This window comes from Crinia signifera, chromosome 3, assembly GCF_055691185.1.
Source record: "Crinia signifera chromosome 3, ASM5569118v1, whole genome shotgun sequence".
Classification (NCBI taxonomy): Eukaryota; Metazoa; Chordata; class Amphibia; order Anura; family Myobatrachidae; genus Crinia; species Crinia signifera.
In genome coordinates this window covers 190,087,559-190,112,964 of record NC_139219.1, presented here as the reverse complement: position 1 = coordinate 190,112,964, position 25,406 = coordinate 190,087,559, and the positions used below count along the sequence as shown (strand labels likewise).

General features: G+C 42.8%; 1 protein-coding gene across 2 annotated transcripts in view; it reads right to left on the bottom strand.

The window, feature by feature from the left end:
• The window catches only part of SNAP91 (synaptosome associated protein 91), a 163,481-nt gene that overhangs the window by 35,923 nt on the left and 102,152 nt on the right, over nt 1-25,406 (bottom strand). The window contains exons 9-17 of one of the 2 annotated variants that reach the window (XM_083177128.1): nt 23,359-23,400; nt 17,252-17,272; nt 15,682-15,749; nt 12,669-12,674; nt 11,429-11,450; nt 9,496-9,605; nt 8,361-8,461; nt 4,582-4,596; nt 4,306-4,479 (exon numbers count right to left, since the gene is read on the bottom strand). In XM_083177128.1, the coding sequence (XP_083033254.1) occupies nt 4,306-4,479; nt 4,582-4,596; nt 8,361-8,461; nt 9,496-9,605; nt 11,429-11,450; nt 12,669-12,674; nt 15,682-15,749; nt 17,252-17,272; nt 23,359-23,400 (559 nt within the window). Of the gene's footprint in view, nt 1-4,305; nt 4,480-4,581; nt 4,597-8,360; nt 8,462-9,495; nt 9,606-11,428; nt 11,451-12,668; nt 12,675-15,635; nt 15,750-17,251; nt 17,273-23,358; nt 23,401-25,406 lie in introns of those variants that run through there. The other variant, XM_083177127.1, reaches the window with a different exon arrangement.

Sequence of the window (25,406 nt, the reverse complement as noted above, 5' to 3'; positions counted from 1 at the left end):
GTGGATCCTTGTGTAGGAGGAGCAGGTAATGACTCCACCTTTTTTATATTTAGGTGCAATTGCAGAGAGTGATTGTCTTTGCCTTTAATTTGTAAACCAATTATTCTCAATTTAATTATACTGTATCCGCTTCAGAATACTGAACCAAATCAATATAAACCTATAAAAAACATATGCAATGACTTTGTTTTCCCTGCATCCTACATTTGCTAGAATAACATTTCTGTTGATTTGCAGTTTTGTGACAAAATGTAATCAATTCGTCCGTAACATTTTGAAATATTCAAATGACTACACAATGTATGAGCACAAACAGGTTACTATGCAAGGACCATAAAAGTTTATTTTCAATTGGACCACGCAAAGATCAGTGGTGAAAGTACAATACAATAAATGCTTTTATAAAAATACCTTTATGGACATTACTCTTAGGTTAAGGACACACTAGATCAGTTCCGAGTGGAGATGGTATTGATAGCGCATGATGCTTGATCCCTATTGCTAAAAAGCATTATTTTGTACAAAAACTTTAGGACCTAATTGCTGGAGTGTAAAATGTTCTGGGTTTCAAAAGGTGCCGATTCTGACACAGGAATGATTTTACCTAGAACAATAAAAATTCCTGCTTCAAAATACATAAAAGGCTGTATTTTTGCAATCTCTGATTTACTTGTGACTAATTTACTTTAAAACAAAGCCGTGGTTTGTAAACCAAACTATTTTTATATATATATATATTTTTTTTTTTTAAATGGGGGATCAATCCTTACTTTAGAAATAATGGGAGTTTATTTAGAACATCACGAATATGTCCTCAAACTAATAAATTCTATGGCATTAAGCCATTTCCCCCGTTAGGACATATAAAAAAAAAAAAAAAAGCTACTTTGACCACTGAATCTAAAAGGATAATTCACACAAATACAAAAATAGCATGCAAGTGGACAAGAATATTTGGTACTTGTGTAGTTTCACGGCGCCAGCTGTATGCTACGCTATGTTTGAATCCTGGCAGCACACCAACGGCTGCCTTACTTCTCTAAGCGAAGTCAGCGCCGGCAGCAGCATTTGTTTGATACTATGTTATCAGCGTAGCCCAACCGCTACTTTACTTGTGTAGTTTCACGGCGCCAGCCTAAGCTACGTTATCAGCGTAGAGCTGGTGCCGTGAAACTACACAAATAACTACCGTAATGTTGCATGGAACAGCATATCTGTCCCTGGAAAGCCTACTCAGTGCCTCTCTGACATCGACGGCGCCAGCATGATCCCATGTCTCAGATGCTCAATATGTCATAGACGACGGTCTGAGACGCTCTTGCGTCTTTGTAACTATTGGATGCGCAGAAAGGAGTCTTCTGCGCCAATGGTGCCAGATAAACTGTGCCAGATAAACTCCTGCAACTTAGAGTCCAGCTAATGGTGCGCTGTGCCCCGTTGTCGCTTATTACGCCACTTGCAGGCACCCCACAACCTTTCAATGTTCTGGGTGTGAACCCCTATGTCCGGATCCACGAAGTGGTACCGGTGGTTCACCCAGTATGGTGGTACCGGAGTAAATTGTGGTCCCCGGGAGCATGTGCCTCTCCATGGCAGCCATGAGGGTGCTGGCATCGCGCCTCTCAATCGCCGTTAAGAAGCACTCTCCGGTCTCCCTAGAGATGCCCCCGAAGATCCACTGCTGTGGCAGAACACGCCCAACCTGGCTCTTTCACTTGGTGAAGAGGCTCTCATCCACTTCAACAATGGTGTCTGGGCCTCCAATACGGCGGTGAGGCTGCGACAGGAGGTCGATGGTGCAGACCTCTCGCATCAGGCAGTTATATTGGACAGCCGTCTTCTGGGAGATGCCCAGGTGTTGCTCGCAGAATCGGACGCTTGTCAGCTCTTCTGCCCAGCAGAAGACAAATCTGATCAGGGTGACAAATGTCAAATGGCACCCTCTAAACCACTGGGCAGCCCTGACACAGACCTTTCTGCGGCAGCTATGGATATGGCAGAGCCACATCCGCTCCCTAACACTCAGCCTCATAGGGTGTCCATTGGGGCAGGTCTGAGTATCAGGCAGGAATTTCTGCCTCTGCAGAAATGCCACAGCATCCTCCTCAGTCTGTGGCAGATTAAATAAGCTCAGCTTCTCAGCAGCCATAACTCCAATACTCCAATATACGTGTGTAACAGCATCTCCAAAACTCTCCAACAGCTGACTGACTATGCTACCGCTCAATCTACCAGCTGACTGACTACGCTAACTGCGTACCGCTCAAACTACTAGCTGTCTGACTACACTACTCTACATCTGACAGGGACGCTGGCTACGCTAAACGGCTGTGTAGTCAAGGGAACAGGGACGCTGGCTTTGACTGAGACACTCATGCGGGAACAGCACGCCGGCTTTCACAGAGACGCTCACGCGTCTAGCTAACCCAATTCTGAAAGGTCCGCTATGCTAACTACGTAACTGGCGCCGTGAAACTACACAAGAACCGAATATTTCTATAAAAACTGAAATTGGGGCAGAAAATGTTGCCTATAAATACAAGCAATTTAATACATTTAAAAAAAATTCAATAAAGAAACCTGTACCATATAATTTACTCAGAATGTAATTGAAACAAGTTAGGAAAACTAAAAGTTAAATTAAATACACAGATCTATATATTATATATACACATTGTGAGTACACCCAAAAATGTCACGTGTGAATGATACATATTGGGTAATACCGCCTGTAGCCTTGCAGTTGCCTAAAAATCTGTCATAGTGACTACTCTGGGGGGGATTTTATTTTGCAGAAAGACAACTAATCTTGTGGGTAGATTTATAACTGCATAACTCTCCATAATGAATTAGTAGCCGTAAATTAGAGCTGGGACACATGTTACAGTGATCTGTTACAATGATTAAAGACAGAAATGCACAAAACCATGTTGCACTGCAGTTGAGACAGATGTAACATGTGCAGAGCGATTTAGATTTGGGTGGGGTATGTTCCAACTGAAATCTAAAATTGTAGTGTAATGGGTCGTACACAAGGGGAGTTTTAAGCCCCATTTCTAAACGATCTGACTAGATTGTTTAGAAATGAAGCACAAATCGTTGTCTGAGTATGCCCCATAGCGATAGTGATGCGTAGCCTCGTGTGTCACTATGGTTGGGATAGATATTTCAAGCATGCCTGAAATATCTAGTCATCGCAAGTGTTCTCTCTATTGAGAACATGGGCAGTAACAGATCACTAAGCACACATCGCTGGTGCAGTACTGATCGACCTGTGCTTAACTACATGGCTCAGCACGCTGCTCCTGTGGCCCCGTGTGTACAGGACATAAAAATAAAGCTGCCTAACACCTGTGGGTTACATACAGAAGCATACAGTATCTACCCTGCACAGAAATAATATAAACGCATTTGCTCCCTTTACATTGCAACATGGTGTGTGTGCCAGACAGAAAATTACCTGCTATTTCACATTACTGAATCTGGCCCTGTGTCATATCTGCATAATTTAAAGTAAAATGTTGCACACATTTGGCCTAATTAAGTTTAAACCTGCCGCTGGCTACACATCTGTTTCTATTATATCTTTCGCTTGACCCGTATGTGCTTTACCTTTCCTGCCTTGACTTCAGGTTGAATGTGATACATCTGTTTCACAATATAGTATCGTTTTGCCTGATCTAATGACACTGAAACTGAATTTTGTGCTCATCTGTGCATGTAGTTTATCCCCTTCAGATAGGACTTGTCTTTGGTTTTCCTCATCCGGCCTTTCTAAAGAATGATGCGTTTAAGCACTGGCAGCGACAACCTATCAGTGATCTATAATGAACACACAGCTGCCAATAGCAACATAGGATACTTAGGATAGGTGTCTGGTACCACAAAATAGGCATTGGTAGGTAGCCATGATGACTATTAAGTACAAGATTACATTAATTGAATTGTAATGCACTTTGCTCAATCTCCGAGCACACAAGACCAGTACTATCACCTGATAAAACCTATTCAGAAGATAGCTTGTATTGATTTTACAGCAACTGCAATACTTCAGGCAAATAGATTTCAAGAAAGTAGAAACTATATAAAGCTAGTTTCCACAGAGTTTTTTTTCAAATACTGCCATGTATTCTATACGATTTCCTTTCCATAGACTGACATCCAGCAGAGTAACAGCAGCCTCACACTGATCGTCTCACCACCACAGACCAAAAACTCTGCTTTTACCCACAATTAATAATCCAGTTCCTACACAGTACCTTCTTGTATTGTACAAGGAAAAAGATTTCCTGTGGCCTCACTAACCTCCAAAGAGATCGACCTCAGCACTGGCAGCACTAATAGTGGCATGTACAGGAGATGCTGAAGGAGCGGTAGGGTCAGTGGAAGCAGCAGTAAGGGCACTGGGCTCAGCAGAAAATGGATCAGAGAGCTGAGGAGCATCTGAGATAGCAGAAGTAGAAGGCACAGAGAAAGAGTCTGCATGTAATCAGGAATGGAGAGAAGAGTAGACTGTAAGCAGAGCAGATACAGGAACAAATCAAAGACAATAGCCAAGTCAGAGAGGGAAAAACTACTCACCCTCGCCCAAAAGATCTGTCATGTGATCCATTAAGTAAGCGAGTAAAAAGAAAACAAATATAAGATGTGTGATATAGGGAGATTGTTACCTGTAGAATGTTGAAAAGGAAACAAAGAAAAACAGGAAACTGCAGTGACGCCAATGACTTGGAAACTACTGAAGTGTAAAACCTACTGTAAAGTTCTGAACATTGGTATATACACGATCAGGATAAACCGATACACATTATGAGACATGGCTCCAACACAACAGTAAATCAGTGGGTAACTATCTATACAGTACACACAATAAAAAAAAAAGTTGAAATAATTTAGTTTTTGACGTGTAAGAATATTAAACCGAATTTATAAAATACTACTCTGTCAGTCTGACATGAATGAATAAAGGTAGTCTCACATTTAGATTACCTTTTAAAAATCATTTAGAAAGCCCATCCATATTAGTGAAAAATACCATGCATAGATATAGATGTTGACCGCACAAACCTGGAGGGTGCTTAACCCTTTGAGTGCCAATAGAATTTGTCAAAAAAGGTGTGAAAATTGGCAAGCAAACATTTCTATTAAACCATATAAGTGTCAACATTGCGGTGTGACAGCCACAAAATATCTGTTAAAAACACCAGTGTTGCTCACAGCGTTTTTTTTGGTGCAACATTTAACTAAACTTCAATTAATTGACTTGTCTGCATTTGTATCTATTTATACTAAAAGAACAGTCGCTGTGAGCAATGCTGCTTCAATTTATGTGCAAGTAAAATGTACCGCACTTACAGTACCGCTGAATGCAGATTTTTGTTTATAGCTGAGTAACAAAACCACAAATCTGGGTCAAGATGGAGCCATGAGGGGGTTGAGTTATGGAGCCAGCCTTTAACATGCAGACCCATACTTTGCTACCCTACATCTCAGCTGTATTCTGTACTAAGAATTGTGCTGCTAATTGTTACCTGTGCTCTGTTTTTGTTCTTCAGTTACTATTAGGTTTAGTTCTGTGTATCCTGTATTGTTCTAATATGTGCTATCTGTACGGCTTGTGGCGCCTTATAAATAAAATATAATAATACGGACACTAACTACATGTTGAACACCGATTATCCGGCATCGTCCGTTCCCTCACTAAGCCAGATCACCAATTTTGGCGAATTATAGGTGATACCTTCTGTAAACAGAGAGCCCCTCAGCGTGACCTCCGCAGTACCAATCGCCCCTCCACCATCTCCCGGCAGCTTGTCTCGGGCTTGCAGAGTATCCAAGCTCCCACAGTGTGTCTCAGTCTCCGCAGCGGGACCCCACTCCCGCAACTTGATCCCCCCTGAATCCAGACACCCTCCCACTGCCTCTACAATACCTCTCACTACCTTTGTAAGGTAATCTAATTCCCCCCACAGTCTAACACCCTAACAATACTTACTTCCCCCCCCGGCAACTGATGTGTCCGGATTAAAAGGAGGTTCCTGATCATCGTGTTCCGGATAATCGGTAGTCAACTTGTATATCTTTTGTGAAATTTCTTAATATCGTATGCACTATATTGTTTGTCCAGGGATTTGTTTGCAATTTCGTCTAGTATGTACTCATTTTACTCATTACATCAGGGTTTATTTCGGTCAATCGCAAATTATCATATGCAGATGGTATACGGTCTTTCAGTGTACTAAAAACCATGTCAAAAGGAGGCATTAAAAAAAATAAAATTGTAGGAAGATCATGTCTCTTTCCACCTAATTTGTATATTCTGTCATGCTGGGACTGGCCTTGGAGGAGGAATAGAAAGACAACAAAAATCATCATACACTCCATTGCCGCTGTCCATGCACCAAATTGGCACACATGCAGAATAAGTGTCCAAAGAGCAGACAACATCAAGCACTACATGAGGAAAATCGTAAGACCTTTGATAGCAGACAAGTTTTTGAAAGAAGCATTGCTTATCTCAGCAAGCAGCACAAACTGGAACAGGGACTGAAAACACTTGCAGCGTGATTTTATTTTTAGACTTTCTCCAGTTAAAGTACCAGGGACAAGACATTTTAGTTTAAATCTACCCCTTAGTACTCAGAATCAGTGGCCCAATTGAAAAAACAAAAAAAGTTTTCATCAGACAAGTATTTAAAATTATTTGAACGGAAATATAAACAGTAAATGTTTAGGTGCAAAGAAAGTCCTTTTTAAATAATAATACAAATACAAAAAATAATTAACTGGAGGGGCATGGAGCATAAACTAATTTTGAGAACCGTTAATAGTCACATCTCACAGAAAAAGAAAAATCTGTGAAAAAAACCTGTACATATTCCATTACCAGCTCATGAATAATGAATTTGGAGGGCTATTTTAAGTATCCAGAATTATAACAGCCAGCACTTGTATCCCAACCCATATGTAGAGAAATATATATGGTGACTGGCAGCAGTCAAAATACAGACACTGGCATCCCGATGGAGGGAATCCCCCTCCAAAAAGCTCCCTACCCATCTAGTGTCTAACCCAGGGGTTCCCAAACTTTTTTGAATCACGGCACCTTAGAGCATCAAAATATTTTGAAGGCACCCCTAGGCCAAATGCATCTTATCAAGAAATATAGAAAAAAATATTAAATGAAAGTGCATTGTGTTTATATGTCAGTTATCTGGTGCGGGACAGGATTTGCTTCTGTTTGTCCACATATATTATGATTGGCAGCCACCAGCACTGGTTTTGCCTGGTACAATGACCATAAATAATATGAATTGATCCTGGTCCACCAACCCAAGGCACCCCTGCAAGTGTCCTGGGGCACCCCGGGGTGCCTAGGCACACAGTTTGAGAACCACTGGCCTAACCCTAAACTCTGGTGCCTAACCCTAACCTTAGTACCCTGTCATTTAAACCTAACCCTCCCCCAACCTGACAAACTGACCCTGTCCTCCCCCTTCTAAGTGCCTTACCCTAATTTGTCGTCCCCTCCGCCTTCCATTGGGTATGTGTTCATCATCCCGACAGTCAGGATCTTGGCATTCAGTATACTGATGCAGACTTCTGTACTGATGCTGACTACAACCATGAGCCAGATTTCCAGAATCCAGACATCAATGTGAATGCCAGAATCCCAGTTGCAGGGATGCTGAACGGTAAGTGCTAGAATTAGGCTGGTTAAGGCAGGCCCTGTGGCGGGGGCTTAACGCTACCAATACCAGGTTTCAGGATGACTGCAGTCAGGATTGCAGAGCTGGCATCCTCATCGATGTCACCATTCCAGCACTAGTCAGGATGCTGGCATCTGGATTGTAAATAATGGCTTCCCATCCACCAGGATGCTGATTGCATCCCTACTCAGGCAATCATAGCCAAGCCCTTTGCAGTGTCAGTGGCAAGACAACAGGTAGCCCATTAAGCGTACCGGTGACACCACAGTTGAGAACAGGTCACAGATACAGTGCAGGTGGCACGTACACGTGATCTTGCAGCAGAAGCTATGCCCATGCCTATACAGATGTGTCTACACACATCTAGCCTCCTTGCACTTTAGTCCTGTTGTGACAGGACTTGGTGGCCCCGTGCACCTTCTACAGAATCACGCGGAGCTCACCAGTTGTGTGTAATAGGACTTGCAGTGCATGGAGGATAGATGTATGAGGACACATCTGTATGTGGTATTCAGACCTGTGCTGCAAGACAGCAACCAAATTTAAGTACAGAAAAGTAAAGTAAATCATAAGCATTTAGTGAATACCGAGAACAATGGCATTTTACCCATGCAGACAGCAAAGAGAGCAGTTAAGATGTGTCTGATTTACCTCCCCATGCACTTGCTCCTGCAGGAGCAGCAGGAGCAGACTGACCACTTGAGGTGAAGTCTGGCTGCAGATCCAGGAGATCACTGGAAGGTTTAGAAGAACTGCAAAAAAGAGAGGCATATAGTGGGAGTTAGGATGAAAAAGAAAAAAATATATGATTATTTTAGTCCTTTATATTTTTCAGAACTGTTGAATCAGAGCAAAGTGATCCACTGTAAAAATGTAATCCATATAATACTGTAGGTGTTAGTTGGACCAATGGCCAGATCTACATTATTAAATTTACACTTGTGGCTTATGACTATATAAACTACATAAGAGAATAAAGCTAGAAATGTGTGTGCCCAATGCAAACTAAACCGTATAAATGTTGAAAGTTCCATTAGTGACGACATTTCAAAGAGGTTGCCGGATGTCGCTTCTGGACTAACCAACACTGATCTATATAATAATTTGCAACAGTCTGTCTCATCAACAGCATGCCTGTGCAGAGGGAGCTGGGGAGCGCTCTACTTGTCCTGACCACTGCCACTGTGAGTGAAACAGGGCAGACCTCAGCAGTAGAAGACGACCCACCAGGAGGGAAGAATGTATGCAGCCATGGGAAGGAGCAGGAAGCAGGTAAGAATGTATCAACCATGGGAAGGAGCAGTAAGGTGTGAATAATACAGAGCAGTGGGCAGTACTATAGCAAAGAAATAGTAAAAGAACCTGCGCTCTAAACAAAGGGTGCAGCCCTATCATAAAAGATAGTCACCAAAAACTATCCAACAATAGTAGATACAAAAAAGGGGGTTTTGAATTACCAGATGACCGTATGGTTGAGGAGCAGGCAGAGGGGACAGCCGGAACAGAGTGGGGGAAAGGTTTTGGGCAGAAAAGGGGATAGACAACTGAGGGACCTAGCATATGCAAGGACACATTTACTAATACACAAATAACAGAGGTAAAAGAAACATACACGGTTAACACAAACTGTAATGAGGCAGCACGTGTCAAATTTTAGGTTTTATTATTTTTTGAAGGATTTTTATTTAAGAATTACAATCCATACAATATACCAAATACTCCTATAAAACAGCCACAAAGCCCCTGGAACTACAAATAATGCCCAAGACAGTTTTTAGAGACTCACCATATGGCAGATGCTGCACTTGCAGTTGTAAATAGGTCGACAGGAGGAGCGGTGTCTACACTCTTTGATGGGGTAGTGTTTGGAGATGTAACTGTAGTAGCAGGGGAAGACTGAGAAGCACAAAATAACATTTTACATAAGTGTAGAAAGATGGTTCTTCCACATTAGGAATACTTGTTATTTTGGTCCCTTTGGAGTGAGGCAAAAATCTATAAAAGGCTTTCCAAAATGCTACTATTACAGATGGAGCCACTCTCTACCTACCTGCCACGGCGCCAAATTTCAGTATATGGCAGCTGCTGTCAGAGGGTGGGCCGGTAGACATGAGAGCATCGCACATGCTCGCGAGTCCATAGCCATGGACGGCGGGATGGGAGCTGCTCAGATGAGAGCAACTCCATCTGTATGTCTTATTATATATAAGCCACTATCAAAAGATGACATGTCACATGCAGCGAGTGAGCTAGAGATTAAGCACAAAAAGTTGAAGCAGAATGTGGAAAAACGTGTCTGCATGGCCTACTTATGAAAGACACTGAATAATATGGGGTATATTCAATGCTGATCGAGTGCCTATTGCTCGCCGTAATGGGCCTCCCTCAGTATTCAACTGATCCCCTGCACTCGCCGTTTCCACCTCGCTATTTCTAGGTGGAAACGGCATGTGCGGCCACCAAAACCGCAAGGCTCACTGCATATAGCCACAGAACTTCACTGTTCGGGGAATCCTCGCCGTCCTCAAATGGCAAGGATTCCCCCGGAACATAGGGCGAGCGGCAATCTGTGCCAAAAACAAGCCATTTTGCCATAAAAACCCTTTGACAGCCGCATTGAATACACTACTATGAGAAATGGAACGTAAGTGTCATTACCCAGTTGGTCATACCTTCCAACCCAAAGCGCAACTAGAATATTATTTTGTCTACTTTGAGGTTAATAATTTAATAAATTATACAGCACATTCTGTATTTAACACAATGTTCTTAAAATTACTTTAAAATTTACATTGAAAATTACTCACTGTACAGACTTCACATTAACAACTTCTTAAAAGAGTATTTTAAAGAAACACCTGAGAAATGTAACAAATGAATGCTCACACAATGTACTCACATAGATTATGGTATAGAATTTACAACTTGGGCAGAGGAATGGAGCTGGACTGCCAATGAGCGTTCTCCAGAGATGTTCACCAACCATCTAGTTGTGCAGTTTCTATGTTCTCTCCATGTTTGCGGAGAACTTTTTAGATTTCATTGAAGGCTTTCATTGGCAAGACTTTTATTGGCACGTTAGGACTGTGCAGTAGCAAAATTTCATAGCATCAGACTTCTTTCCCAAGCAACATCTAGCTTGAGAAAGTTTTCTGCTACTCTGAAACATTAAGGAGACCTGGACAAGCATCACTGAAAGTACCGTTATTGCTTTCATCGGGCATATATTAAATGATAATTTCTGATTTCTTATTGTGGTGCACCCAGGCAGTATATCTTCGTTAGCTGTGCCTTCCCAAAAACCTCATATTACAGAAAAATACTTTATTCAGAGGAAAGCAATGTTACCCCATTCAGAATTTTCTGTTATCAGCATGCTAAGTGGTCATTATTATAACTATTACTATGATGGTACATGTTCTGCAAAATGCCTGTTAAATAGGTTTCCTCATAATGTATTTATGCCGGGCACAGGGCTTTAAACTATATTTAGAAGAAGATGTTTTAAGCCAAGTAAATTGATAACACACTAGAACGATTTTGTGGCTGATTGTCGACCGATCGGCCGATTTTCTCCAATAATCGACATTAATCGGTTCTAGTGTGTGGGGGCCTATAGAGTGGAAGGTGATAATACATCAGTCAATCAACACCTGTCATTTGTCAAAAAAAAAAAAAAAACACTGAATGTAAGCCAAACATCATAATGTATATTTTACCTTGCCCAGTGGAGATCCAGAACTAAAATGAAAGAACATTCAGTTAATAGTTATATCATATAATGTATGGTAAATAACTACTACACCTATAGTAAGTGTAGAAGCTGTGGGGCTGTGAGCGAGGTAGCTGCAACCCATAAGAGAGTGAAAAAAAGCACAAAGAGCATATTCTAGAAATACGGCAGGCTAAGCATGTAGACAAGGCACCAAGGGCACATTAACCAAGCAAGAATGGAAAAAAGGTCTGCTATTATCACCTCTTGTATTTGGAGAAAAGCCACCTACTTGGTTCACATAAAATATTGTTATGAGCGAATAGGCTTATTAAATGTATAACTAGCTCATTAATGTATAAATATAGTATAGAACTTGTGTGAAAGTACTAGTTTAATCTCTACTATTTGTTGCTATTGGTCATCTAAATAGGTTTACATTTTTCTTTTCCAAAGAATCTTAACATAACCCTAAAAAGGTTGATCATTAATTTGTGAATTGTTCTGTCTCTATGTTTAGACTAAGAAAATACGTTTTTGTAAAAACACTTGGTGCTTCTCTCCATATTAGATGTCCATTGGAATACATAGCAATAGCAATTACTTATTGCATTAAGTAGCGTATGAGGCCATTTAAAAAGACATAAAAAGAATAAAGAGATAAAGTCCACACTAGATATTTCTCGCAAGTCCCAGACAGCCAATAGTGGCTTCATTGGGGTGGAAAAGGTTTGAAAATTAAATTTATTGAACCAACTTTTAATACTGATAACTGCTATTGGGAATACATGTAATGAGCTGGTGATGTTCCTTGGACTATTAAAAGTTGATCATGTATAGGAAATGGTAGAAACCAGTTTAATACATATGGGGGTGTTGAATCCTGGCTGTTCAACATGTGCAACAAGAGAAACAAGAGCAGAACAACTTGAGTCTATATAAAGCATACTAAAGCACACACGAATGAGGAATTCTGAGAAACTTACAAGAAAACTGGAGTCAAAGGGCCAAATGCACCAAGCTTCATAAAGTGGAAAGTGATAAACCACCAATCCCTTCCTAACTGCTATGTTACAGGCTGTGTTTAAAAATGACAGTTGGGAGCTGAGTGGCTGGTGTTTCTTTGTCACTCCCAACTTCGTCAGTTTTTGAAGATTGGTGCATCTGACTCAATTAAAAAAATATAACTACTATTTTATATATAAATCCTTTTGTAAAACAAGACAACAAAATAAATATGTTCTTACCCTTCACTGAATGATCCAGAAACATTATGAAAAGTAATGAAAAAGAAAATAAATAAATAAATCAGTATTTAAAATGGTCTTGCAGAAAATATACAGTACAAGTTGCAATTGATGAAACATTAGACAAATGATGCAACGTCTTTAAAGATTTCCCTAATCAGCTTGGAAGTCCCTGACAAATGATATCAGGCATACAAATAATAATTAAAAAAATGCACTAAATTAACATTTTTGGCCGCCTTGTCTCTGAGGGGCAGATTTATTAAGCTTGGTAAAGTGATAAACTTCTGTTTTTTTATCACCGGCCAATCAGCTCCTAACTGTGAAGTAACAGGCTTGGTTTGAAAAATGACAGGTAGTAGCTGATTGGTTTTTATCACCGGCCAATCAGCTACTACCTGTCATTTTACAAACCAAGCCTGTTACTTCACAGTTAGGAGCTGATTAGCCGGTGATAAAAACCAGACACTTTAAATTGAGGGGCAGATTTATTAAGCTCGGAGAAGTGATAAAGAGTTTTATACGGGATTTAAAATAATTGCTTCTTTAAATCAGATGGTAAAACAGCTAAACAAAACACCTCCCTCTGAAAACCAGCAAACTTTTTTGTCCTGCTCGTTAAAAATTCCCAGATCAATTGGTTCCTGGATAAAAAGGTCCTGTAATTTTTACAATAATGGATATTTAATTAAACTTAAGTTTTGGACTGAAACTAAAAAGTTGCTAAATGCGCATTTGGTCCTAACGTTGGATAACATTAACTGTATGATCCCAGCTGTATGCACGCAACGACTGTAAACACTATGAAAAGGAGTAAAAAACATAATTAACTTAAGGCCCCATACAATAGTAATAGAATAGAACTCCCCCGGCAGCTCTTTGGGAGGGCTTTCATCCGATTTTACACTTGATGTGCCATTTTTACATGCGATTTAATTGCATGTAAGCCGCTGGGGGAGAAGGAAATCAGATCGGATGGGAAGTCAAACACATGCAATTCTGCCAGTTTTCACCTGATTTCTGGGCCCGATCTGTCAGGATCGGGTGTAATCAGCCAAAACCACAGTAGTGTATGGCCACCTTTGCAGTAGTATCATACAGAGTGCTATGAAAATGACGGCTTTTCCAAACAGAAAAGTGGCAACACTAACAGATCTAAGGGCTCTATTAAAGATAGTAGTTCTTAAGGACAACATATTTTGTTTAGTATCACAGGCAGCAATACAACAGTTTTCTAAGTGAAGAGCAAAATTCATAGCCACTTTAGCGAGTGACAAAGGGTTTATGACTATTTATGAATAAAGGTTTCCCAAGGCAACATGCTAAAAGTCAAGGAAGTAGCGTTCCTGCTGACCTACTTGGGATCACAATCTCTGGAAATGCTGCTGGCAAATTTTGAATGTAATCACTCAAGTTTTGTAGCGCGGGGGGGGGGGGGGGGGTTGGAGAGTACTTGCTTTTCAATTCAGTGTGTCAATGTGAGCATGACTGGGTGCTATGAACACTAGGGGCATATGTAAGAAGGTCCAAGTTTTCCAGAAGTGAAGGATGCCAGCCGATCTGACTTTTTTTTTTAAAGCAGCAATCATTTACAAAGTCATCCTGCACTACTGGCAAATTGGACCCTATTACATATGCTCCCAGATCTTTTCTATGGGTCTATATTACAGTAAGAAAGAACCCAGACCTCATCTATGGTGGACGCTACAGCTCTCAGAGGCTGTACATTACAAATTGCAGCTGTGTGCACATTCTTCTCCTGGCTGTAGGTCAAGAAATGCATTTACTTTCCATCCAAATATCAATGCTCTCTCCGGTCAGCTGCTAAAGCAGTGGCTGCTTCCCAACAATAAGACAACTTATGAATGTAAATTGGTAAAAAACAATGTTATTGTATCAGGTAATTAATGCTATAAAGAATCTATAATGAAAAAGTAATAATTAAAAAAAAAGAGGTTTGTTAGGTACACCACACCACCCCCGCTATGACTGACTGGGGGCCTGGTCACATCATCCCCCCTGCCCAGGTCTTCAGCTACAGCACCCGTCCGCCTCCCTCCCAAGGTCACCGAACCAGGACACCCGCCTGCAACCCTCCCCAGGTCAAAGCTCTGATATCTGCTCACCCCCCACCAGAAACTCACCAGTAAAGGCATCCTCTAACTGAGGGGTATACTCAGGAATTAGTTAATCTACTCCCGGGCCTCTCAATCTCTGCAAGAAACCCACTTGGATTAGCAGGTCAGCCATTTACACAGCACTGCAGAATTATAGGCCATTGGCCTATACAGAGGACAAAGTTATAGGTGTGCGATCGTTGTCGATCACAGATATATTATTCAGTGTGTACCCAGCATAAACCACAAAACTATGAAAAAAGGAGGTGAAACACAGGCTGATACGCCAAAAGATTTATTTTGCTCTTTAATGCAAATATCAGTAACGCATTTAAAAAATAAAAATCTGTGTGGGTTTGTCTACTTGTTAGGGCAGCATGGATGGTGTAATGGTTAGCATTACTGCCTCACAGCACTGAGGTCATGGGTTTTATTCCCACCATGGCTCTAACTGTGCAGAGTTTGTATATTCTCCCCATACTTGTGTGGGTTTCCTCTGGGTACTCTGGTTTCCTCCCACATTCCAAAAATATACTTGTAGGCTAATTGGCTCCCAACAAATTAACCCTAGAATGTCTGTGTGTGCATGTACATGTGGTAGGGAATATAGATTGTAAGCTCCACTGGGGCAGGGACTGATGTAAATGTTGAAATATTCTCTGTAAAGCGCTGCGGAATATGTGTGCGCTATATAAGAAACTGTTAATAAATTTAAAAAAACTTGTTGTAATACTACATCTTTTGGAGCATATGCTAGGTCTTTGATGCCTTTAACCTTGTTTGAGTCATATGGGAGAAAACGCACTATATAAAAGTTTATATAAAAGATTAAGCTTAATTTTAGCTTTATGTTGTTTTTAATGATCTATTTCATGAACACATTTATAGATACAAACCTGCTGCCTTTCTTCCCTTCCAGGGTATTTAAATGTTGCTCCAAGGTTTCCATAAGGCTGCTTGGTGCCTATGAAGGGAATATGAACACAATCAATAAAAATGAAAAAATAGAAATAAGGTCGACCACTGAAGGTCAACACAATCATTAGGTCGACATGGTGTTTTTGACTTTTTTTTGAGCCAACATGTGCCGACAGGCGGTATTTCATGCCTCTAGGGCATGGTGAAGGAATACAATAGTGTGCCTGAAGCATGGCAAGCGTAGCACATTTTTAGTGTCCATGTCAGCTGTCTCGACCTTCGGGACAAAAAAAAAAAAAAAACATGCCGACTTTTTGACCGCCGACCTTCCCCATGTTGCCCTAATGCTTGTGTCAACCTAATGACCTGTCGACCCTCAGTCATGTCGACCTAATGTATGTCTATCCAATGATCCTATCCCTTTTATAGTTTTATTTTGCACCTCAAAATTTTGAGTACCAGTGCTAAAAGGCCACACGGGGAAAAAAGTGAAATAAAGCCAAAAGCTCAAAGAGAAAAATGTTTAGGCATGCAAAGAGAGGAACATAACAAGGACAAGTGCTAAAATTAATCATATACTGTAAACACAAAATATATGCAGTTACAGTATATTAAACTAATTACCAGCCCGCTGGTGCACAACACACTATAATTACCCCCCCCCCCCCCCATAGAGTGGAGGAGCAGCCTCGGTCTTATTATATAGCATTAAGCAACTATTTCTTAAATGAATATGAAACTGTTTCTGAAACGAAACCGCACATTTCTTTATATTAATATGGATTAAATAAAATCACAATATACATTTTTATTTTTGAAATTCAGAACTATTATACTAGTGTAAATAATGTTCAGTCCCATGTGTATTACTACTGTTTTGATTTAAATACACAATTCTCTGATCTAGCCTCTACAGACATAGAAAACAAGACATCCTCATAATTTAGGTCAGCGCAACGTCATTGTTGAATTTAAAGCCTTTAGCACACAGCTGTAGTATTTGTCCATCAGTAATAAGGTTTCCTTTTCATAACATTTATATAATCTCTTATGCCACCTTGCTTTCAATTTGGCGTAGGAACAGCTTGTATTTGTGATTAGAATGGAAAGCCAGAATGTGGTGGAACTTTCATACCACCAGTAAGAAGAATATTACAGTATATGGAATGTTTCTGTTGGGTAACAAAGGCTATGCGTTTACATGAACAGGTCAAAAAAAATTTTTTTATAAAACTTTAGGTATTTGACTTTGCCAATAAAGAGAACCCCACGACCAGATCCTTGCCTATAACAGAGAAGCACAATGCCAATTCTAAAATGATTAATAAAGAGAACCCCACGACCAGATCCTTGCCTATAACAGAGAAGCACAATGCCAATTCTAAAATGATTAATGATTCTACTAGTCAAACACTGAAGTTTTGCCATTAATATGAAAAGATTAATGAAAATGCAGATTCTATAATCTTTCCTTGGAATAGATTTTAGGAAGGTTTTAGGGAGAGCTGATAGTAAAGAATTGAAGCTTAACACAAATTGCTAAATTACCGGCTCTTCAACGATACCATCCTTAAAGAAAAAGGAAACATAGTTAACATTGAAGCGCAGCTAGAAGAGCTAGACTGTCTACTTAGTGTAGTGTTCCCGCTAGGCTGTTTTAGCAGGGCGCTGTGCCCTGCCCGATTTTTAAAGGGCAAAATGCGCCTTGCCCATCTAGCAGCACCCCGCTAAAAGAGTCTGGTACCTGCCCCGACGGTGTGCACGGGGAAGCCCAGTGCCACCGTAGACGGCGATGTCCGGCACTTCACCAGCAGCACAGCAACTTCAGCCAGGCCCGCCCCCTTTAGTGACGTCGGCGGCCGGGCCCGCCCTTTTTCATGATGTAGCGGCCCTGGCACGCCCCTTTTGTGATGTCGGAGGCCCGGGACCGCCCACAACTGTAACATTGGCGGGCCCGGTCCGCCCCCCTTGCAGCAGCGCCTTGCCCGCACAAAATTCTAGAGTGAACACTAACTTAGTGTAAATACCAGTTATAATTCAGTGGGAGAAAGGTGGCTCATGCATCACTCATTGAATTGTCTAAAGCAGGGTGAATAGCTGCCACAAGTATGTGACAGGTATACTGGGGTGCTTTATGAGTGGGACAAGTGTTTAAGGCTTGCATGTAGAAGTAATTGGTTGTTTTGGCAAGGTTTCTGAAAATGCCTTTAATTAACCCAAATATATACAGATTTCCATGTAACCCAGATTGTAGAGGAGCATTTACAAAAAAGCATGTATTACAAAAAAAAAAGCTTGCTTTTAATCTATTTTAAGTATTTAAAAAATGCATATTTCAGCCATTTGATACATTTTAAGTCCACAAAATATTTTTAATATGCCCTCTGATTGTATTTATGTCATTTTGGGGTTATCGGCCAATATCTCTTTTTATCATCTGCATTTAATACTGGTTCACCCATTTTTGTGGGTTTCTAATAGAAGTAAAAAATTGGAAGACTGCATACCTGTAATTAGCGATAGGTGTGATAACTTGACCTGTTATTGAATTATCACCGCTAATTTGGGTACTTGTGTAGTTTCACGGCGCCGCCGCGCGCACAGTCTGTCTCTGAAACTTGGCAGCCTGCCAGAGGCTCGCGTGCCGCTCTAGCTATGTAATGTAACGTAGCGCTGCGCGTGCCACTCTAGCTGTAATGTAATGAAATGTACCGTGTAAACAGGACACAAACGGGGCTTCTAAAATGCACACCCCGGCACACCGTTACCAAAGGGGGTGTCCCCAATGTAGACGCTAACATTTTAGGCGCTTTTCAGACGCTTTTAGCCTCTGAATTCACACGTCTGCTGCCAAGCCCCGTGCGGACAGCGTAACGTAGTCAGTAAGAGCGCTACGCAGCTAGCGTAGTCAGTCAGTCAGTAGTAGCACTGTGTGAGACGGAGGTGCATGATGGCAGTGGCGAACCTGACTATGGCAACGGAGCGTCTGACGCTGTTCAGTCTGCCGCAGACAGAGGAGGCGGTGGTGGCTTTCTTGCAGGCCCGCCAGGTCCTGCCGCAGACCCAGACCTGCCCCAATGGCCACCCCATGAGGCTCAGCGTGAAAGAGCGCATGTGACACTGCCACATTCGCAGCTGCCACAAGAAGGTGATTGTGAGGTCCGCAAAGTGGTTTCGGGGGTCTCACCTCAGCTTTGTGACCCTCATCCGCTTCCTGTATTGCTGGGCAGAAAAGCTGACCAGCATTAAGTTCTGTGATAGACAGCTGAACATTTCACAAAAAACTGCCGTGCAGTATAACAACCTGATGAGGGAGGCCTGCACGGTGGACCTGCTGGCGCAGCCTCAGCGCCGAATCGGAGGCCCGGGTCATATCGTCGAGGTCGACGAGAGCCTCTATGTAAAGAGGAAAAGCAATGTGGGACGGCTCCTGCCCCAGCAGTGGGTGTTCAGGGGCATATCCAGGGAGACTGGGCAGTACTTCATGACTGCGGTGGAGCGGCGGGATGCAGCCACCCTGATGGCTGCCATTGAGGCCCATGTTGAGCCGGGCACCACCGTCTTCACGGACTGTTGGCGGGCCTACAACACCCAGAGCAGGCCGGTTACGTCCATGGCAAGGTCAATCACAAGTACAACTTCGTTGACCCGGACACTGGGGTGCACACCCAGACCATAGAGCGCCTGTGGGGAAGCTGCAAGTGGCGCAATAAGCACCAAAGGGGGACCGCACGCCATCACCTGGACTCCTACCTACAGGAGTTTATGTGAAGGCAGAGTTTAGGCGCCCAGGACCCCTTCCAACGCATCCTGCATGCTCTGACCCTGCTCCCCCAGTTGCCGAAAATGTCGTCATTACTGTCTCAGGTGTGCACCACTATCCACTTCAACCCGAAGCGTGGCAAGCGCAGCGAGCCCCGCGAGGGGCGGCTGTACGCGTCCTATGACCTTTTCATACCCCCACTATCCACGTCGGCGCGGAGTTGAGAATAGAAAGTGTGGCGAGCGCAGCGAGCCACCGAGCCCGAAGCGTGGCACCTGGATTCAGAGGTTTTTGCGCCTAAATCCAGGCGCCCCCCTCCTTATTAGCGGCTTGCAGGGAGTGTTAATCCAGGGGCTTAAGCGCCTTGATCCAGACTCCCCCTTCTTAGCGGCTTGCAGGCAAGGCTGGATTCAGAGACAGACTGTGCGCGCGGCGGCGCTGTGAAACTACACAAGTACCCTAATTTGTTACCCTCTAAGAATGAAGAATGGCCACTAGTCAGGGCACCTTAGTAATTCCCATCATCTGCCAGCAAAACATTAACAGCTAGTTTTAAAAAAATGCTTGCGACTGGCTGGGAGTGAAGGAGATTCACAGATAATTCTGGGTCATCTGGTACATGGATTAAATATTTTCCCCATCGGACTAATAAAAGTGAATTTTTGTGAAATCATATTATATTCTTCTTTATTTAAACTTTCAGGATGGGGGTCTTAGGGCTGGCAGAATTGCTTTCCCTCTTCCTATAGGTGGCACTAGTCCTGTTTGAGAACCTGTGATAATCCATCTAGCTCAGAGGAGGATTATAAGAAATGGTGTCAATATTTTATTTATTTTTTAAATTACACAGTGCAGTATTAGTGGTTAAGTTGAAGTAACTGTCAATAACTTGCAGTTCTCCACTATGCAGCCATATGTGTTATAGTGACAGAAAGAGAGGTCTCTGCTCGGCTTATAAGCAGCAACCGCCATTTAGTGTAAATGCGGTTCACACTGACATCATACTTGCAATGCTTCAATAAAGTCACACAGCAAGCCAAAGTACCGCAAGTAAAACGAAGTTTGCCGTTCAACGTTAACAAAACACACAAAAACTATGCTGTAGAACAGTCATTTCCAACCTTGGTCCAAAAAGCACGCAAACAGCCCAGGTTTTAGCGATGTCCATGAATGAGCAGATCGTTAAATACAAATAAAGGTACTGATCAATCAAATTTTGCTCATGAATGGCTATCCTTAAAACCTGTTCTGTTAGTGTGCCCTGAGAACCGTAGTTGGGAATCCCTGCGGTAGTGGCAGCAGATTCACCCAGAACGAATCAACTATATGTGGGCAACTGTATGCCAAGTTTTCTGCATAGCTTTTATAAGGTGATGTGGGTTGGATTTATCCCAGGGAAACCACCTATGGCAGTTGGATGTTCTGCCAAGCATTTGTGTGGGGTTCCCTCCAGGTTCTTTGTTTACAGTCCATATTATAGAGATACTAAATTGAGTATTAATATAGATATAGATGTGTCCTCATACAGTACACCAAGGCTCAATAAGCTATGTGGCGCAAGATGCCTGGTGTGTGCGAGCAACTCCGAGCAGTGTAGCATAGTAATTGTGGTTGATATATCAAGCAGAGAAAAGAGTGGAGAAGTGGACCGACTGAAAAGTTGCCCATAGCAACCAATAAGCATATACTGTCTTTGGTACTTCTGTAGTTTCACGGCGCCGCCGCGCGCACACTCTGGCTCAGAAACTTGGCAGACTGCCAGAGGCTCTGAGGCTCTGATTAACCGTGCGCGTGCCGCTCTAGCAGCTCAGACAGAGTGTGCTCGCCCCGCTCTAGCTGTACTGACAGCTACGTAAACAGCGTGGCGGCCGGGCAGCAGCAGCAGCGCGCTGCCCAGGCGCTGGCAGGTCACTGTGGTACTTGTAGTTCCACAGTGAAATAGGCAGCGCCTGGGCAGCGCTGACAACAGCGGGGGCAAGTGGACACACCCCGGGCACAACGCTGACGTGCCGGGGCTTGTAAAGTACTCACCCCGGCACAGCGCAGTATCCCCCATGTACACGCTAAATCCAATGGCTTGCAGCCTAGATCTAGGCGCTAATGCCCCTGGATTCACACTCCCTGCAAGCCGCTAAGAAGGAGGGGGGCGCCTGGATTTAGGCGCAAAAGCCAGGCTCCCTGGGAGCCGCAAAGGTGGTTTAGCATCTAAATTTAGACGCTAAAGCGCCTGGATTTAGTTGGGTGGAGGGGTACATCTAAATTTAGACGCAAAAGCATCTAAATTTAGCTGGGTTTAGGGGCACACTATTAAAGCCCGTCTACAGTGGCAGTAGTCGACGCAACAGCTGTCGACTGTGTAAATCCCACTATCTACGCCCACCCGAAGCGTGGCGAGCGCAGCGAGCCCCGCGAGGGGCGTCGGTACGCGTCCTACGACCTTTTCATACCCCCACTATCCACGTCGGCGTGGAGTTGAGAATAGAATAGTGTGGCGAGCGCAGCGAGCCACCGAGCCCGAAGCGTGGCGAGCGCAGCGAGCCCCGCGAGGGGACGCGGATACCTTCACAGGTAAACGCGTCCCCTCGCGGGCTTCACAGGTGTCCGCGTCGCTGCGGACACCTGTGAAGCCCGCGAGGGGACGAGTTTACCTGTGAAGGTATCCGCGTCCCCTCGCGGGGCTCGCTGCGCTCGCCACGCTTCGGGCTCGGTGGCTCGCTGCGCTCGCCACACTATTCTATTCTCAACTCCACGCCGACGTGGATAGTGGGGGTATGAAAAGGTCGTAGGACGCGTACCGCTGCGCTCGCCACGCTTCGGGTGGGCGTGGATAGTGGGATTTACACAGTCGACAGCTGTTGCGTCGACTACTGCCACTGTGGACGGGCTTTAATAGTGTACCCCTAAACCCAGCTAAATTTAGATGCTTTTGCGTCTAAATTTAGATGTACCCCTCCACCCAACTAAATCCAGGCGCTTTAGCGTCTAAATTTAGATGCTAAACCACCTTTGCGGCTCCCAGGGAGCCTGGCTTTTGCGCCTAAATCCAGGCGCCCCCCTCCTTCGGCTTTTGCGCCTAAATCCAGGCACCCCCCTCCTTCTTAGCGGCTCGCAAGGCGCCTGGATTCAGAGGGTTTTGCGCCTAAATCCAGGCGCCCCCCTCCTTCTTAGCGGCTTGCAGGGAGTGTGAATCCAGGGGCATTAGCGCCTAGATCTAGGCTGCAAGCCATTGGATTTAGCGTGTACATGGGGGATACTGCGCTGTGCCGGGGTGAGTACTTTACAAGCCCCGGCACGTCAGCGTTGTGCCCGGGGTGTGTCCACTTGCCCCCGCTGTTGTCAGCGCTGCCCAGGCGCTGCCTATTTCACTGTGGAACTACAAGTACCACAGTGACCTGCCAGCGCCTGGGCAGCGCGCTGCTGCTGCTGCCCGGCCGCCACGCTGTTTACGTAGCTGTCAGTACAGCTAGAGCGGCGCGAGCACACTCTGTCTGAGCTGCTAGAGCGGCACGCGCACGGTTAATCAGAGCCTCTGGCAGTCTGCCAAGTTTCTGAGCCAGAGTGTGCGCGCGGCGGCGCCGTGAAACTACAGAAGTACCCTGTCTTTAATGGAATGCACTTAATAAATGCTTCCTTGCCTCCTCACAAAAGTAGATGCACTACTCAATCTGCACAGAGGAGGGTTTTTTGGTGCAGCAATAGTGTATGAGGACACACCTGTAGTTTAACAGTTTGCTTTTTTTAAAGCACAACCAAAATCAGAACACTAATTTATGGTGAGCTCATTTTCAAAATTAGTACTTTTCTGAAGTTCGGGAATAGAAAAAAAATCCAACAGAAAAAACAATTTGTACATTATCATGGGTTGTTAATGACAGTAATAGCAACTGCTCACCTGTGTAAGGTCAGGAATATCTCCTTTGTCAATACCGACTTGCTAGAAGACAAAAACATACAGGTTGCCAATATGCAATTAAATTGTGAAATACTATCAAATCTGAATACTATACTTCAATATTTAAGGTAATAAAGATTTATTTTAGACTACCGTAATTATTTTTTAAAACACAACCCTGTAAATATCCAGAAGGAAACAAACCCAGACCAAGGAGAAAACCTGTAGCAGTCATTACTATAGAAAATAAACCCATAATATTAGACAACTGGAAGTGACAGAAAAGATATCTGGCGCAATGCCGCCCCTATGTGCCCACTCACGTAAGTGTCACCCACACTTAAAATACCATACAGACAAAAAAAGAATTTGTGAGATAGGTGTACAATAGGGCGCAAAAGAATATATATAATACTTAGGAGTACAACAAAGTGTAGTCTTCCTTTTTGTTGAATGTGATCTTCTTCAATGGAGTTTTAGGGTCCGAATTAATTCTTCATTTAGCTGATGTTGCTCCCAAATACATAAAACAATAAAAGAATATGTTTAAACAATGTGTCGACAAGTGTCCGTTTTTTAAATTATTTCTTTAACAAAAAAACATTGTGTGCGTACCAAACTCACGTTTGTATACGCAGGTATAAACCTATAAAGGTATCTTTATTGGTGATGTTCAGAACCCGTGAGGTTTTGTGCTTTCAGCAATCAGTGATGCTTCCAAGGTGTGCTCAAAGAGGGAGAGAATAGGACGACACAAGTGCACATCTTGAGAAAGGTCTACGACCGAAACGCGTTGATGATATTGGAGAGGAGTGAACAGCCTACCAAACCCCCGGATGTATGTATCAGACTTTGATCTGTTTTTGTTTTTTTAAACTGTTTTTTAAATTGTTTTTTACACCAGTATGGTGTTTTCATTGGACTGTTTTTAATTCGTGTTGAGCCCATGGTGGGTTTCTTTGTCTTACTTGGATCTATTGGATTAAAGCTTTTTTTCACTTTTATAAAAAACCTTGCCTATTGACATCTGTGTGGTTGGAAAAGTATAAAGAAACTGCTACAGGCTTAGTGCCACCACCTAAAGTGTCCCTGGACAACATACTGTGAGAGAACCCCATCAACTTTTCACCCTGGGAAAATATAAAGAAACCTTTATGAGCGGACGACCTAGCACACAAAGTGTGAGTTCGGTACGCCCATCTCATATAAACGTTTCTACGTTTGATTATTAAGATTGTATAGTTATGATAAATTCTGATCCCTGGTATATCTAAACTTCATTCCGAGATCAATTGAAAGACAGCTGTACACACGCCCTGAGGAAGCCAAAAGATACCCATATACGTTTGAAAAAAACCTTGATTACCGTGAGTTGGGGTACGCCCATTTCTTCTAAAAAGAAACCTTTTACATATGTTTTATTTGTCACTTATTGGTGAGTGAGGTACGCCAATTTGAGCTCCTCACATAATATTCGACACATTTAATATAAAAATAAAGTGGATCTACACATTGCACTTTCTCTTTTTCTCGAGCACTGCTCGCCAGAGCCTTCTTTTTCTTCAAGCAAAATAAAAGCCCGGTCTCCTACAAAATCAGAGGGAATACAAAGATACCCATATATGCTTGAATAACATCTTTTACACCGTGAGTTGGGGTACGCCCACCTTTTGCCATAAAAAGAAACCTTTATATATGTTTTGCACATCACTCATTGGTGAGTGAGGTACGCGAATCCAGCGCCTCACATATATCTAGATATTCGATATAGATATACTAAAAGACCCACACATTGCACTTGTGTCGTCCTATTCTCTCCCTCTTTGAGCACACCTTGGAAGCATCACTGATTGCTGAAAGCACAAAACCTCACGGGTTCTGAACATCACCAATAAAGATACCTTTATAGGTTTATACCTGCGTATACAAACGTGAGTTTGGTACGCACACAATGTTTTTTTGTTAAAGAAATAATTTAAAAAACGGACACTTGTCGACACATTGTTTAAACATATTCTTTTATTGTTTTATGTATTTGGGAGCAACAT